Below are 18,250 nucleotides of genomic sequence, written 5' to 3' on the forward strand. Positions count from 1 at the left end.
TTTTCTTCAAGATTTTATTTACTTATTTGAGAGAGCCAGTTGGGGGAGGAGCATCAGGAGAGACACAAGCAGACTCCAAGCTGAGCGCAGCGGGGCTCTATCTTAGGACCCCGAGATCCTGAACTGAGCCAAAATCAAGAGTCAGACGTCTGCTCAACCAACTTAGCCACCCAGGTGCCCCCACTGCCCATTTTTAAAATGGGGCTGTTTTCCTCTTGAGTTGTAGTTCTTCATGTATTCGAGGATATTAATCCGTCATCGGATTTATGACATGAAAATACTTTCTCCCACCCTGTAGGTTACGTTTTCACTCTATTCACTCTGTCAGGCTTCAGTGTAAAGAAGGGCCAGCCTTTTCATTTCTGAATTTACAGTTGCTTCCTAACTACTCACTTCTGTTCATCACCTAATTTCTTTCAAAACGTGCTCTTTTCGCCAACTCCCCCGTACCTGAGGATGGTTCCTACCACTCCTCTTCGGCAGGACGTTCAAAAATGCAAACTGTATTCTCATCTCATGCAGACATTAGATTAATGGACAATTTCTATCTACCTCCACTCTATATGTAGATCCAGCTACTACTTACTGCGTATCTAATACGCCAGATACTTTGAAAACACTGTTAATTACTGTCTCCACAATGCTGTGAGATAAACTAGGGAACAGAGTAAAGAAGTTACCCAAGAGGACACTGAAGAAATGACAAAATAAGGACTTAAACTCAGCGACGTTGCCAGGGTGGGTCTCGGAATCTGTTGCTCAGGGAAACTCTCCCGGGTGAGGGGCCAGAGCCCACCCGCGTTTCGTTTCCCACCGGGAATTCTTCCCACCGCACGCAAACGCGAGTAGGACGCCAGCGCGTGTCCTCCGCGACTCTCTTCCGGTTCTCGTGCGCAGACTAAACGGGTCCGCGGAGCACGGCTTACTTCCGGTGAGGAAAGGAAAGAGTGGCACCACCGGAAGCGACAGAGGTGCTGTGTAATCACTAAGGGCGTTGAGGCACTCGGAGCTCCTAAAATGCCGGATTACCTCGGTGCCGATCAGCGGAAAACCAAAGAGGATGAGAAGGACGACAAGCCCATCCGAGGTCAGTTGACACAGGCAGGCGGTCCCGGCCGGGGCAGAACCAGACTTGGCTCCCGAGGGGAGGCTGGATTCCTTGCTCGCCGCTGTGTCCCTTTTGTGCCCCTGATGATTTAGTCGGGGGCGGCAGCGCGCTTAGCCTGCCTGCCTTCTCTCTGCCCCTCGTGCTGTTCCAGGTTCTGTATTCGTCTCCCGCGATTGAAGTTTGTATTCATACAGAGCTGTCAGGTCGTGAGGAAGTCACGCACCCTGCTTGGCCTTGCAGGCCGTGAAAAGTGTCCCCGCCTGGCGGTGCTTGGTCACCTGGATCCTCTTTCCTGTCCCTCCTCCCTCTCTAGTGGGACGGCTTGGTGCTCTCCCTGTGTAGCCGAGATCCTGAGACGTAGTTTTCTTAAAAAAAAAAAAAAAAAAAAAAAAAAAACAACCCAAACATTCCTTTGGTTAATTTATTCGTGTGGTTCAAAACGCTAAATGCATAAAAAAAAAGATACATTGAAAAGTGTGTCACCCTTGGTCCTGCCAGCCATCCATTATCTACGGAGGCAACTAGTGTTGCCTTTTTGCGTTATCTTTCTAGACATTTTCTGTGCATAAACAAGCGTATATTTACTTAGTTTTACATAAATGTAACATATTGTACCTCTTGCTTTTTTCCTGTCTTCATGTGTCTTAGGGATAACTTCATATCATTATATGAAGGGTCAGTGCTCACTGCCTGTCTCTGCATCTGAATAGTATCCCACTTTATTGGGGAAGCTGTAATATATATAATCCTTATTGATGCACATTAAAATTTCTTCCAATCTGATGGCCATTCTAGAACAACGAATAACCTTGTTCATATAACTTTTATCCCAGGCACAAACACAAGCTGTAGGGTAAATTTTAGAAATGGAGTTGTAATTTTGATAATGCGGAATTACTCTCTGTAGAGACTACTACTTTACACTTCTACCCACAGTGCCAGAGATAATGCGCACCCAGCTCACCTTCCCCTTTTAATCTCATCTTTATGCTATTTTCTTCTTTTGTTCCTTATAGACCATTTAAAAAATATTCTTGCATTGTTTTTTTTTTTTTCCTTTCTTTGCTCTTACTCTTCCCTTCCTAAACAACTTCAACCTCTCCTAGCACTGTTTTCTTCTCCATTTCCACTTCCCTGCCAAAGAAAGAACCTCTCTACTTTCATCCCATACTCTACTCTTTGCCTTGGAGGTGTTTTAGGATACTGCAGACCTCAGAGCTTCTCAGGCACCTGGTGGAAAACTTAGTCACAGAGACTTAACATTTCATCCGTGTATGTCTCTGGGTAGGTTATCATTCTGTAAATGTATTAATAAATTTATCCCTTGCATATAGTTATGACTGATGTATACGGAATTTTATGTGCTGCTTCATCCATTTCTTATTTGGCAACATTGTGAGGGTAAAATGAGTGTTATCTCTGCTTCTCAGATGACAGAACTGATGCTTAGAAAAGTGGTTTTTCCAGCATTACTTCGCAAGTGCATGACTTGCTGGGACTTTGCTAGTGCCCAGGTTGTCCTGACCCTCAGACTGTTCTTTGGGCTCGCTGTTCTTTTTGTGTCACAGCACTTTGAAACTCTTCAGCATATATGTTACACAGTTGGTAAAGATCCACCTGCACCCAATTAGATAAAAGTTCCTTGAGTCCAGGAATTTTCTGTTGGTTGTATTTATATCATTACAACTTTGCATAATTTTTCTCACTCAATTAATGCAATCTAAATTGAACAGAAAAGAATTGTTAGTTCTAGTTTCCTCTTTTTGAATCTATTATTTTTCTTATTTTAGCTCTGGATGAGGGGGATATTGCCTTGCTGAAAACTTACGTAAGTCCTTTCAGTGTCTACCAAATACAGATGTTTTATTTTGAAATAAGAACTATTGTTGGTATTATCCTTTCAAAATAATTAGAAGAGGATGTCTAGCAGTTTATAGTAATCCTCACTGAAAAAAGTTACACACCACAGTTTCTCTCTAGATTAGATCGGAGAGTAAATATTCAGCATGTCAAAGTTTGTACATTTTTTAAATACTATTTGTAATTAAGGGTGGTACTATATTGAAAGATACTTGAAATAGCTTACGCAAATGTGTACTATATTTAAAATGTATGTAACTGAGTTAGATCTGAAATGGAAAGTTTTAATTCATAGAAATGGGCTTGTAGTTTTGGTTAATTTGGTTAAATGGAAAAATGATTTTCATTTGTTAGGTTCCATAATGGTGTGTTGTTTGGGGGGAAATACTGGTTCAGGAATACTTCGGAAAGGTACTCTCTCTCTCTACTTCCTTCACAAGCTTTGGGTCAATAATAGCTATTAAGATTGTAACTTAAAAAATTTCTGTCTGCAGCTTAATGAATTGTGGATATCTTAATGTTCTAATTAAAGTGATCTTTATCTCCTAGGGTCAAAGCACTTACTCTAGGCAGATAAAGCAGGTGGAAGATGACATTCAACAACTTCTCAAGAAAATTAATGAGCTCACTGGTATTTATTTCTTTATTCTTGTCTCCTCTCTTTAAATGTCACATGTTAATTATATCAAAATAGTTTAACTACAAAACTTGCTGTTTCTTGAATTACAGATTAAAAAAATTATTGTCCTCTTATCTAGAGATCTAAGAAATTGGATCTCCTTTAATAATCTTTCACTACCTTTTACAACCAAGTTCAGTACTTACACAGTTAAGCAACATCATCCTTTAAGCAAATGTTCTGTTGGTCAGAGCCAAGTTCAGTAAACTCTAATAAACAAGTAAAAATTTCTTAGTGAATAAAAATATGGTCTCCCATGGTATTGCTTGAAGTAAGTGGGCTATTGCCTAGTAGTTGGAAACTTCTCTTCTCAGTAACTTGAGTGGTCAAGTTTTATAGTATTTGACGTGCAGAAATTTGTGAAATATGGTGAATTTTGGCTGTGACTACTTTAGGGCAGCAGTTTTCAAAGGGGGTGATTTTGCCCCAGTGCCCCCCTTCCCCCAGGACATTTGGCAGTGGCTAGAGATAGTCTCGATGCTCATGACTTGAGGGGGAGGTGGCGCTGGTGGCATCTAGTGGCTCGCCTCCAGGGATGTTGCCTACTACACGAAAACGGACAGGACATCCCCCACAACAAAGTATTCCGTCCAAAATGTCAGTAGTGCTGAGGTTGAGAACGCTTGCAGGCGATGCATTACATTTCAGTGAGTTTGTTATCTTTCTTTATGTAGGTATTAAAGAATCTGATACTGGCCTGGCCCCACCAGCACTCTGGGATTTGGCTGCAGATAAGCAAACACTGCAGAGTGAACAGCCCTTGCAGGTTGCGAGGTATGTGTAGCACTCTGGAAATTTGTTTTTATTTTTTAGGATCTAGGGTATACACGGTAGTTCATAAAAATGTTTTATTCCTAATTTGAAGTAAAAAAGCTTTCTACAGAAGTATCTGGGATTAAATTTTATGCCTTCAACAATTATTCAAGTAGGTGAAAACGTAACATATAAAAGATTCAAAAGATTCAAATGGTACAAAAAAGATCAGATGAAAATAGGAAACCTTCCCTTCGCATCTTTGCTGTCCCATTGCCCCTTCTCAGCTGTAACTGAAAATAGTTCGGTCCTCTTAGTCCTCTTGTGTATCTTCATATATATATTTGCATGCAAAGAAACATATCCTGATTTTTTTTTTTAGTACTTCTTTCTTTCTCTTGTTTTTAAAAAATTACTAATATTCCATAGATTTTGGTTTATTTACAGTTTTCGTTACTGTGCATGGTGCTACACTGAACATTCATGTTAAATATTTCTCTGTGCGTACACTTCGGTAGTGTAGCTTACTAGCAGTGGAATTGGGAGGTCGAAGGCATTTACAGTTTTGAAAACCTGGAAAAAGGTGGTTTGACCAGTTTATACTCCTTAACACGAGGTTTTGAGGCAAATACCTGTTTGCCTGATCAATATAAGATATGTGATCATCTATTTTTACATTTTTACCATTTAGGGAGAAAAAAATCTCATTTTAATTTGCGTTATGCTGATTACTAGTATGACAGCTTATTATACTTAGTAAACATTTGTATTTCTGTGTCCGTTCATGTTTTGTTCTATTGGGTTGTTTTTATGAATTTTTAGGAGCACTTTCTATATTGTACACATTAATCTTCAATATGCTACAAATATTTTTTCCCATTCTGTCACTTGACTTTTAACTTCTTGGTACCTTTTGTTGTAGTAAGGTTTAAAATTTTTAGGTTAATAAAATACATAAATATTTTCACTATACCTTTTGGGTTTGATTGTTGCTCAAGAAGGCTTATTAGCTCAGTCCAAGATTATATTCTCCTGTGTTTTATTCTAATCATTGAAAATTTTGTTTCAGTTTTACCTCTGTACTGTAGCAAAAGGTTATTTTTCCTTTCCTCTTTTCCTTCCTCCCTTCTTTTTTTCTGTCTTTCCTTCTTTTCATTTATTGGTTTATTTTTCAGCGTTATCATGATTTTAAAGAGTTAAATAGTTCGAGGACAATAGTTGTCTTTCCCAATTCCTTATCCCTAGAGACACCTATTTTCAAAATTTTTTTTTTTTAAAGATTTTATTTATTTATTCGACAGAGACAGAGACAGCCAGCGAGAGAGGGAACACAAGCAGGGGGAGTGGGAGAGGAAGAAGCAGGCTCATAGCGGAGGAGCCTGATGTGGGGCTCGATCCCATAACACCGGGATCACGCCCTGAGCCAAAGGCAGACGCTTAACTGCTGTGCCACCCAGGCGCCCCCCTATTTTCAAAATTTTTAAGTGGTTATTTGGTTACTACCTTCATGATCCTTATGGACACAATTCTTGTAGACTGTGGATTGCATCTTCTTGTTTTTTAGTTTTAGGTATTATCTCTTGGCTTGAGGATTTTGTTTTGTTTCCTCTTCCTTCATCCCCAGAACATATCTTTCCTATCTCTACATCCTCCTAATGTAATTACATTAAAATTTTGGTTAGATCAGTAGTCATTGTTTTCATAACTGTGGTAAGTAATGCTACTCACAAAGAGGCAAGTAGTAAACTGTGATTACTTTTTCTTTCCTGTACCATTTTTTGTTTTCCTTGTCATAATTGTCTTGTTTTCTCATTTGCCCAGTTTTCTGTGTGTAGAAAAACTCAACCTTCCAGTTTTTCCTGATTGTCTAACTTGCTTTTTGGATGCGTTAGGTCCGTCAGGTTTTTTCTCACGTGTACCTCAGGTGCGTTACCTGTGCCTCGGGTTCTCTCAGGTCCATTCTCCTAAAGAAGTCTTTCCCAGCACTTGCCCACCTGCTTCAGTTTGCACCGTGGCCTTTTGTACCTGCTAAATCACAACGCTCCCGTGACCTCCGACCCTGGAGGTTCCCTTTGCCCCTCTCCTGTTGCTTGCGTACCATGAGTTTCTCTTGTTGGTTTCCTTACACCTGCATTAGGTAGGCTGTATTCTCTGGTAGCTTCCTGAAAGAAGTGAGCTGGGAGGCAATATTTTGAGACCACGTTATGTCTGAAAATGTCTTGGTATAAATAGTTCCTTCAGAACTTTGAAGGCATCATTCCATGGTCCTCTACCTCCCGGGGTTGTTGGTCTGAAGCTGTTGATTCCCAGTCCTGTATCTGTGACCTGTTTTTCATCTGGAAGTTGTAGGGTCGCCTCATTCTCACGATTCTGAGATTTCATGATGACATGCCTCAGTATCCATGGTGCTGGGCTCTCATGACCTTCACCGTGGCATTTTTTCTTGAAATGATTTGTTAATAATTTCTGTTTTCTTGGTCCTCTGTTCCAGGCTTGTATTATTTGGATCTTGGGCCTCCTGGATATTTCTGCTAATATGCTAATCTTTCCTGTGTGGGTTTTTTTTTTGTTTTGTCTTTTGCTCTACTTTTTGTGAGATTTTCTTAACATTAAGTCCCTTTATTTTTTTTCCTTCCTGTTTCTCTTTTCAAGGCTTTAATTTCTAAGAGCTCTTTAGTCTTTCAATATATGTGTTTTGTTGTTTTTTTGAATGTCCTCTGTTTTTGAATCATGGTTTTAATATGTTTTCATCTCTAAGGAAATTAATGATAACTGCAAGGTTTCTACTTCATACATACCCTCGCTTGTTGGGTGTCCATCTTTTATGCTAGATGTCTGGTAATCATACTTTGGTTTTAGTTGGAGACTTAAGAGCTGAGAGAAACTCAGCTTCATCCTGGAAGTTGACATCCTTACATATATATACTTTCTCAGCTTTGGATTAAAAAAATCCTTATTTGTGCAGACAGTGTTGACACGAGAAAGTAGTGATATTTTCTATATATGTAATCCTCCCTGGTGGACCTTAGGCGGTAACAGAAAACAGAGTCCTGTCACACAGTTAACGCTGCGAGGACAAAGCATTCTTTGTTTTGTTTTTTTTTAAAGATTTTATTTATTTGACAGAGAGTGAGAAAGCACAAGCAGGGGGAGTGGTATAGGGAGAGGGAGAAGCAGGCCCTGTGCTGAGCAGGGAGCCCTATGCAGGGCTGGATCCCAGAACCCTGGGATCATGACCTGAGCCGAAGGCAGATGCTTAACGGACTGAGCCACCCACGTGCCCTGTGGACAAAGCATTCTTGAGCTTACTTTGGGCTCCACATTTATGTACATGCCAGACTATTTTGTATTTCCCCGTATTATTGGTACAGCTTATGACATGGATTCTTTCTAAAGTGAGTTCTATTTTTTGTTTTTCTTCCATAGACAGAAGAGGAAAGGCAGTAGACTGCTTTTTACTATGATGTACATGGTATTACAAATTTGCCTTCACCATGTCACACAGAAAAAGAATACATTTGAGTTAAAAATAGCAACAATGATAAACATGGATTTGAAGTGTAAACTCAGGAAAGAATGAAAACACATTTAGTACTTAACTTGATGTAAGACAAGATGACCATCTTCCTAAAGGGAAAATAAAATGGAGAGTAACTTAAGATATAGAGGAGTATCACTAATAAAGGAATGTAATTAAGAAAATCAAGAAATTGGGGCACCTGGATGGCTCAGTCGGTTAAGCGTCTGCCTTCGGCTCAGATCCTGATCCTAGGGTCCTGGGATCGAGCCCGGCATCAGGCTCCCTCCTCGGTGGGGAGCCTGCTTCTCCCTCTCCCCGCTCGTGCTCTCTCCCCTGTCTCTGTGTTTCTCTCAAATAAATAAAACCCTTAAAAAGAAAAATCAAGAAATTAGAGAACTTCTTAATGATGAAATATTTGGCTTTAACTTTCTGGGGGAATGTATCTTTTGAAAATTTTGCAGCTTAGCTAAGTTGAGTGGACCCTTGGGTTTCTATAGAAAAGGATCTTTAGCAGTGACCTATTTTCTGCAGTTCTGGTTTATACCTGCTCATTAGTCTACTGCTTGCCCAGGGAGAATCTGGTTACTTGAATTCATTATTAGTGGTTTAGGTTCCTTACTCTAATCAAGCCTTTTGCTGAGTTAGGTGTACGAAGATAATCAATGCTGATTCGGAGGACCCAAAGTACATTATCAACGTGAAGCAGTTTGCCAAGTTTGTGGTGGACCTCAGTGATCAGGTAGCACCTACCGACATTGAAGAAGGGATGAGAGTTGGGTAAGATTCTATTTACGGTTAATACTCTTCGCTCCTTAAAGATACCTTGTCACTTTCACATCCTTGGCTTTCTTTTGAATGAATGAGCTGGGTGCCGTAGAATACAAAGAAACACTCTGTAGTAGAGCACTATGGTTGAACATCCTTTCTTCCGCAGCTGCTGCTTTCCCCTACCCCAGGGCTTTTTGTGAATGTCTTTAGATGTTGTACTTAAGTGCAGGATTTTAGAGTTGAGTTTGCCAGTCTGTTTGAGGGAACGTGGTGTGAGTGGAGGAAGCGCTTGCTCTAGGGTATTTAGGATTAAGTAAGTTGGTTTATATACAATACATGATAATTAACTTAGTAAATTTTTTGAATGCATTGAGTGAGGATCTTTTTTACCTCCTTAGGGTGGACAGAAATAAATATCAGATTCACATTCCATTGCCTCCAAAGATTGACCCAACAGTTACCATGATGCAGGTAAGAAGATATGGGAGGGAAAAGGAATGGCATGACTTTGAATACAATTGCATCCATCTCAAAAAATTTTGAAACTTTGACTTGTAAGCTATCAATATGTGGGCATATACTGAAGAGTTGCAGAAATGTTTTAAACAATTTTTCAGATGAGAAAATTTTTATCAGTCCTTTTTTTACTGGTTTGTCTTTCACTTGATGTCATAACAAGTAGTATCGCAGGTGGCTCTAGGACACTGGACAGTGTATTTCATTTTTATGGAATTCTTATTTGCTTTGAGTCTGATTTTCCTTTTAGGGTATTGGGGCTGCTCCACCAGATAGAACGTTTGAACTAGTATTCAAAAGCCTGTGGCTATATGTTACACATTTTCGTCCTTCTCTTAGGTGGAGGAAAAACCTGATGTCACATACAGTGATGTGGGTGGCTGTAAGGAACAGATTGAGAAACTTCGAGAAGTAGTTGAAACCCCATTACTTCATGTAAGTGGTTGAGTCTGTGTACTAAATTCCCTATTATTAGATAGCTTTAAAAATTTTATATTTTCCTTAGTAAAACTTTTTGATGGGGTAACGGATAGAGGTGTGGTGAGTTGGTATGTTCCAGAAGAGAGAAAGCAAAAGGATTGAAACCCATTCAAAAACAGAAGGATCTGCTATTTTGAGTGATAGAGAGGAGGTTGAGGTGTAACCTTCAGCAACTTATTAAATGTTATAAGTTATTGTCGAAGAAACTATGTGTTTTAATGATACCAAGAGGAAATAGGCTTAAATTGAGTCAGATTAAGTTTGGGAGGATAATGGAAAACTAGGATATTAAACACCAGGTAATACTTTTGTTTTTAAAAACATTATAATTTTTCTTAAATCAGGGGAAAATGTTTTGTTAAGCCTGGATAAGAGAAACACCTTTAGAAGCCATTTAGCATTATGTATTGATATGAGTCTAGTTTAGATCTTAGGTCTTAGAATAAGTAAAATTCTTATGTAGATCAAGCATATAGGTCGTGGACTTAATTTTGGTTTAAATATAATGATACTTACAGATATGATACAGAAGTAGTTCTGTGTTTATTACACAGAAGTGATAAGTGTAAAACTCATGTCTCCCACCACAGCCAGAGAGGTTTGTTAACCTTGGCATCGAGCCTCCCAAGGGTGTGCTGCTCTTTGGTCCGCCGGGTACAGGCAAGACCCTCTGTGCTCGGGCAGTTGCTAACAGGACTGATGCTTGCTTCATTCGAGTTATTGGATCTGAACTTGTACAGAAGTACGTCGGTGAGGTAAAGTACATTGATCAGAATCAAATAATTTGTGGCCCTGTGAAAGGTGTATAATATGGAATAGCAATTCCACATCCAAGGATTGAGACTTGAAATTTCTTGACTGACATTTGATTAGTAGTTCGGAAGCCACTGGCCTTCCTTTGGTCATTGGAAACAAACAGCTGCTTAAACCTTTTAATCAATATGCTCCCTCTTCAGAAGGAGGACCTTTTCTACAGATTTGGTTTCTAAGACCCCAGAAATGTGGTGAATGCATTCAAAAGTGTACTTTCATTGTAGGGGCAGCGTTTCATACCCTATTGAGAAGGAGAACATGATCGTCTGTGTATGTGCAAGGGTATATACACATATGATGTAGTTTTTCATTAAAGTCTAGGGCTATATAGATCACATCTGAAACATGAATGATCAGTATACTTAGAATAAGAATTAGTAAAGGAGCTGCATGAGTTAAGATATACTTCTGTTCCTTGTTCAAAACTTAAAAAGCAACATCAGTGATCAGAAATGCCAAGTGATAAATCAGATGCTTTCTTTCATTTCCTCAAGTTTAACTGATTGAAATGGTGCTTTTATTCAAGTGTTCATTTGACCTCTTCAGGTCTTGAAGTATTTGGCTATTCAATAGATATAGAAACATGAGATTAATAAATACTGTTTTGAGGCTAATGAGATTAATTTGATGGAATAGGTAACAAACTTTGGTTTTTTTGAAAAAGCTTTAGGTAATAATACTTGAGAATACTGTTAGGAATATTGAAAAGTTTGAACCATAGCTTCTTATTATATTTAAAAAATGTTTTAAACCAACTCTCAATTATTTTTTTCATTAGGGGGCTCGAATGGTTCGCGAGCTCTTTGAAATGGCCAGAACGAAAAAAGCCTGCCTTATCTTCTTTGACGAAATTGATGCTATTGGAGGTATGAGTGGTATTTTAGAGAACAACTTTAGGATTGGTTTTCATGAGTGTTCTAAAGAAATGTGTGTAGAGTTCTCTTGATATATTAATCTTATTATAAATTTTAATTCCAATTCTTCTATGATCTCCGTCATGTCTGAGCTCCACCTCTAATAAGCAATAGAGATACACTGTAAAGGAAAAAAATATAGAGCATTGCTATTTCTCAAAGTCTTTATCTTTGTACTTTCCTAATTTCATTCACATGAAATCCAACTCCTAACTTGGGATATAGCTCCACTTAATGTGGTAAGAAAGCCTTGGGGCATAATTTAGTTTGTGGTGGTTTTTCATAAAGTATACATAAAATAATGTTATTGTTGGCTTCATAGATTTGATGAAATACAGTATTAGCTGTGCGATCTAGGCAGGTTATTCCAACTAACTCTGAGCCTCTGCTCACTTACCTTATAAAGGAAATGATAATTCCTGCCTTGCTTATTTCATGGGTTTTTGAGAGACTTAAAGTAAGTCATAGGGGTGTTTGGGTGGCTCAGTTGGTTAAGCGTCCAACCCTTGATCTCAGTTTAGGTCTTGATCTCAGGGTCTTGAGTTCAAGCTTCACATTGGGCTCCACACTGGGGTAGAGCCTACTTAAAAAAAAATTAATAAATGAGACCTTGAAAACTAAACTGTTCTGTAGGCCTGGATTATTGTAATAGTTTATGATATTTCTTTTTTTTTAGGAGAGGGGAGGGGCGAGGGAGAGAGGGAGCCTGATACCGGCTCGATCTCACAACCCTGAGGTCATGACCTGAGCCGAAATCAAGAGTTGGACACTCAACTGACTGAGCCACCCCAGATGCCCTTAGAGTAATAATTCCTAATAGCTCAAGAGATGTCATATGTTCAGACAGTTATTTAGTGAACTTAGTGACAAAAATGACATGAAAACAATGCACCCCATAACTCTTTGGGGACTGCAGTTAGGTTACCTAGAGTCTTGTTTTTAGACTGGATGAGTGTTGTTGGGTGTGGACATTTCTGTGGCTACTGTCTTGGAGGGACATAGTGTGACCACAGTGTATCAGTGTAGTGTTGCGACTCTGAAGTTATTTGTATAGTGTTTTTGGAATAAGCCTTTTGATGACGTCAGGATGCTCTGAAGCTCTGGCCTCCAAAGTACACTGTGTATAAAGTAGTATTAGGGCACAGGAAGAATATCTAGAATTAATCTAGAATAATCTCCTTAAAAAATTTTCTAATTTTTTTGTTTTATAATGTATATGATACATTAATATAACCGTATGCATTTATACAACTTAAAAGGAAAATATATATTTGGAGGTTTTTTGTTGTGTGTTTTTTTGTTTTGTTTTTGCTATTTTGGTTGAAATGAGAGATTGACATGAAGCTAGAATAATTCACCTATCACAGTCAGGTGATAATAAGCTGTTACAGTTTTACTGTATTATGGATTTAGCCATATATTTAAGGAAAGTTTTAGGAAACGTGGAGCAGGACCGTTTCTTACGTACAGTCGGACACCATTGTAGCGCGAAAGCCCGCGTGTATTCTGGTGCCTAGTCCAGATGTATATTGTGCCAAAAATGGAGGTGTTCTTGGGTGATTTTAAAAAACAAAATTCCTAAAACAGGTTTAAAAAAAAATACTTAAAGGGAACCTCTGTTAAATAAATCTATGATGAGTCCTTTTGAAAGATTCACTTTCTAATTAGTTTTGTGTAAAAGAGGCTGTTCTTCGAGAACGTGCTTCACAGTGAGATACTCACTTGCGCTGAGTACCGGATTTGAGCTGAGATTGACAGTACTTCCGAGTTACGCATTGCACTATCCTGAGTGGATGCGAAGAGTTTATTTTTCCTTTTGTCTTCTCAGGGGCTCGTTTTGATGATGGTGCTGGAGGCGACAACGAAGTGCAGAGAACGATGCTGGAACTGATCAATCAGCTGGACGGTTTTGATCCTCGAGGTAACATCAAAGTGCTCATGGCCACTAACAGACCGGACACCTTGGACCCAGCACTGATGAGGCCGGGCAGGTTGGACAGAAAGATTGAGTTTAGCTTACCTGATCTAGAGGTAAGAAAATCATTGCATTTTAGAGAGTCCAGGAATCCCTTTGCTTGAAATTTTTTCTTCCCATGATATTTTTCCATTTTAATATTTATCAATTCCCCCATTTTTAGGGTCGGACTCACATTTTTAAGATTCATGCTCGTTCAATGAGTGTTGAAAGAGATATCAGATTTGAATTGTTAGCACGACTGTGTCCAAATAGCACTGGTAGGTTGAAAGGTCTTGCTTATTACTACATTTGCTGGTCTGTCTTTTCAGGCTGCTTGAATAAGCCTGTTGTTTTCTTTGTGTTTGAAAGGTGCTGAGATTAGAAGCGTCTGCACAGAAGCTGGTATGTTTGCCATCAGAGCACGGCGAAAAATTGCTACTGAGAAGGATTTCTTGGAGGCTGTAAATAAGGTCATTAAGTCTTATGCCAAATTCAGTGCTACTCCCCGCTATATGACATACAACTGATCCCTGAAGGCTTTCATGAAAAAACTTTTCATTGGAATCCTAACTTTATTAAATAGACTTGTTAATAACCATTAATTACACACACAAAAATAAAACGTTTCAAAATTGTATGTTTTCTTCAGATGTCTTTTGTCTGTAGTACAATAAAAGGTGATATCTAACGTCATTGGGTAGAAAAGCTTATACGATGTATGTTGATTGCATTTTGATCACTACCATTTAAGGGTCCCCCATCATAAAGTGCTTGCTTAGACCACGTACGTTCTTGGCATATGCTGGCTGGGTGCCGCTGGTATCCTCCCATCTGCCCAGTGAGGGGATCGAATGCATCTTGATGTGATGCATGCAGAAACTTTCCTACTTACTGTACTTGTAGCCAAGCTGGGATTCAGTCCAGGTTTGTCAGCTCTGTACCTGTGTTCCTCACCTTTCATGCTCTTCTGGCCTCCATCAAAACAGCCCATCTAGGCACAGGACCTCATGTGTTTCAATGCTTTTTAATTTTTTTCCTACCACATTGAATAATAAAGCTTTGGCCAAATTTTAAGGTGGAAGAAGCATCTGATGTATTAGGTTTTGCTTTGTCATTTCAGTTGATTTCAGGTTAATCAAGAAGAATTAGTGACTTTAATGACCAGCGAAGTAGTAAAGCAGAAAGAAAAATAAATACACATAATAATCTAATTTAGAAAATCCAGAATTGGTTTCATACTGAGAAGTACTTATTTTCATTTTATAAATTAATTAATGGTTTAAAATTTTGGCAGAGCTCCTGTTAGACTTTTGGTGAAGCAAGCTACTTCTAAAAATAAAGTTGTATTGGGATCCTCAGCAGATTTAAAATTATTTCTTAGGCAGCCATCACCAAACCCCCTCCCATCTTGCACCACCATTAGCCTCCACGTCCAAATACTGAGACCCAGGCACAATAGAGAATGTTTTTATTGCAGTTCAGTATTCGTAAGTAATGCAAAACAGCAAGAGCTGGATACATTTTAATTCGCAGACGAAAAAGTTAACATAGAAAATGCTTTAAATGTTGTATTGAAATATTTAAAATATGAAAGTTTTCAAAGAGAAAAATGAAAGCCCTTCATTCATAAATCCAGCCAGCATTCTTTTCTTTCTTCATTTTTCTTTTTTGTGAAATGGATCAGAACAGTTTTTCTGAGCTTGCCCTGGTCTTCCACAAGGTATGAAACAGCGAGCCCTTTCTAGGTGTTAGGCTTATGATATACTCAAGTCAGTGACTGGAGATGTGTGTTTTTGTAATGCTTTGATAAACATAAGCATTTATGTCACACTTTTTGAAATCTTACCAATTTTTTAGGGAGCCACATACTTGTATCCTATGCACCAGTGTGGGATTACTCAAACTGGCTATGTTGAGCTCACTCAGGCCTAACATGGTACAGCTCTGGAGAATCTTAACATCTCAGTTACATGATAAAAATCTAATGCCACACATCAAACTGACAATTATCTGAAAAATGTGGGTGTTTCTGGCCAACAGCATTAACCCTATCTAGATTAGCATCCTCGTACCCTATTTTAAAAGAGAAAACACATGTTCACCAGTAACCCCCCCCACCCAATACATGTACACGTGTGTCCACAGACATGCATATATACATGCCTATGGACACATGTATGTTCTACACATCAGGGTGCTGATAAATCGGAATACAGAGTTGACGACTTTAGAAAAATACTGTTGCGATCTTTAAATACTTTCTATAAACATTTTAAAAATATGATTGGATTTATAAAAACTTAATTTCCAAAAAGCTCAGGTTTATCCGTTACATAAAGTGAAATGAAAAGCCTGGTATGCCTTTTTCTCAAAGGCAAGATAGATTTTTGAGATGCTCAAACTTGATTAAATCCAGGTCAGTACGCCAGCAGGTTACCTGTTACAATGCTAAGCTTTTGAACATTCTGTTGTTGGGATGTGAGGGATTTCAGAGTGGTCACGTGCATTTCAGTTGGCTATATGGAGAATGCAGGCAGTACTTCTTACCAGTTCTCAAACCAAGTCTTACCAACACTCAAACCATATTATCAGTCTAAAAATAGTGACTTCTAAAAGCATTCCTGAAAGATACACTAAAACAGACCAACAGCATTTTTGCACTCAAAAGCAAACAGGCTCACACCAAGGACATTTTATTTGATTTTAAAACTTAATTTACTGTTTTTAAAGGAGCAGACATCCCTACCATATACCCTATCTTCCCTCTCCCTTAGCCTCTCACAAGGGCGTACGCCACCCACCCCACACCCCTCAAAACAGGAAAAGCACACCTACCCTCTCCAGGGCAGTTTCCTTGTATTTGTTACCCTCTCCTTCGTGCACAAGTGAGGGCAGACTCATTTTCTCAAAATGTATCTTTGGAGGCAGGCACCTCCTTTCTCTGTTGAACAGTTAAGAGTACAAGATCAAACCACATGGAATGGATATTTTAGGTGTTACCTGAAAACTATAACATGAGTTACTCCCAGGGCTTGCAGAGGATTCCTATCCTTTCTTGTTTCTCTGAGTCCCACTGCAGATGAGACTGGCAATTGGAATTCCACTATAAGCTGCCATATAATTACACAGAATCAATGTGTGCGACATGAATTAGTTTCCCGGGCCCTGGTTCACAATTATTTTCAAACCTATTCCATCTACCCACGAGGCAGAAATCAACCACTGTTATACTGTGTAAGACCTGAGAAAGACAAAAGACTTCTCTATGTGGGACCCTTCCTGAAGACAGGGCTTTCGCATCTTGCCATAAAATAAGACTAGCTAAGCCCCGGTATCTGTCATTGTGGATTACACCCATTTTGACAGGGCATTAAGGCTGAATTTGAACCAGGGCTGAGAAACATAGGAAGCATACACTGGCAGCTATTAAGGTCCAGAAAGAAGAACATAGAGGCATACTTAAAGTAAAAAAGGTCAGGAAATTTTCCACTATACTAAATTTTAAGTAAAACATTCCAACATATTTACATAGAGATAAAACATTTTGAAATGCACTCTTACATTCTCAGAGGCATGCTAAAACAAAAACAGATTTCCCTTCAGTAAGACTTAAGTGCTTTTTATGTACATGGTAAAATTCTACTCAAAATAGGTTGAAAATTAAAGAACAGAAAAGTTAAATACAAATCCGTTAGACACAGGTAAATGCTATTTTTGTGCGCTTTCAATCCGCCAACAACTAGGACGTGATTATCGACTGTGTGTAAAGCATTTGTGGAAGATGGGTGCTAAAGAATATGCAATGAAGTATTTATAACATTGTTTACAATCCTCAAATTCTGCTTTAGTGGCTGAAATGGTGCAGGCCCTCTGACAAAAGCTTCCACTAAAGCTGAGGTCTACAGCTACGTGCTCCTTTAGAAGGTGGTCTGCATCACAACGGGGATGCAGCTGATCTTGCGTGTGGTGGCTGCAAACGAAGTAACTGGATGTGAACCTAATGTCCCTCTAGTTCTACATTAAGTACTGATTAGAACGCAGGGGTCTACTTTGAATTAAATTAGTAAAGTCTTTGAGGAACCCAGCAGTTAAAGCAAACAAACCATAGGCTTTGGCTGGAGTAGACTCATGCTAACGTAGTTCTTCCCTGGTGTTTTCTTTGTGAAAACGAAAACAAGAAGTCAATAAGAGAACCTACTTTAAAAACTGACTATTAGGGGCACCTGGGTGGCTCAGTTGGTTAAGCATCTGTCTGCTTCGGCTCAGGTCACGATCCCGGAGTCCTGGGACTGAGCCCCGCATGGGGCTCCCTGCTGAAGGCAGAAGCCTGCTTCTCTCCCTTGCTCCCCCCGCCCCCGGCTCGTGCTCTCAAATAAATAAAACCTTTTTTAAAAAAACCTGATTATTAGCAGGAAATCTCAGCAGAGGAGGTTTTAGGCATACTTGTGCTTTGATTTGGAATAAAGTGGTAGTTGGAACTACAAGAGTAAGACCTTTTGATGACAAATTGGCTTAAAGTTCTCCCCCACTCCTGACCAACTATAAAGAGTGCTTGAAATAGGCATTTTACTCACTCACAGGCTTAACTCTGGGTTTGATGAAGAATTAACTGACAACTCTCACAGACATCCAAGGAAGATATTAAATTATACCTAGGAGTTACCTTTATAAATACATGGCCTTCAAGGTTACTTTAGTCTTAGCAACAACAAAACTTCTGGTCACAGCTGTGACAATTTGAACACCAAAAAGAATAATTGTAATGAACTGAAGAACACTAAAACTATAAAGATTCATGAGCCTATAATTATCTGAAAGAAGATATAGAAGAACCTAATTTATCATCATCTGTTAAGCCAACTCCTTACTTTGAAGCTGATAA

At 39.0% G+C, this 18,250-nt stretch overlaps 1 protein-coding gene across 1 annotated transcript; it reads left to right on the forward strand.

Annotated features, from left to right (window-relative positions):
- The first annotated feature begins 967 nt into the window (after nt 1-967).
- On the forward strand, nt 968-14,005 carry PSMC2 (proteasome 26S subunit, ATPase 2). The gene is made up of 12 exons (XM_045793422.2): nt 968-1,087; nt 2,899-2,936; nt 3,518-3,599; nt 4,322-4,421; nt 8,566-8,697; nt 9,087-9,159; nt 9,544-9,639; nt 10,275-10,439; nt 11,276-11,363; nt 13,240-13,442; nt 13,550-13,646; nt 13,738-14,005. Exons 1-12 carry the CDS (start codon nt 1,018-1,020, stop codon nt 13,893-13,895), a joined length of 1,302 nt encoding a protein of 433 aa, XP_045649378.1. The 5' UTR covers nt 968-1,017; the 3' UTR covers nt 13,896-14,005.
- Nucleotides 14,006-18,250: the final 4,245 nt, after the last annotated feature.

Source organism: Ursus americanus, chromosome 3, assembly GCF_024610735.1.
Source record: "Ursus americanus isolate L20-20 chromosome 3, mUrsAme1.1.p, whole genome shotgun sequence".
NCBI classification, from domain to species: Eukaryota; Metazoa; Chordata; class Mammalia; order Carnivora; family Ursidae; genus Ursus; species Ursus americanus.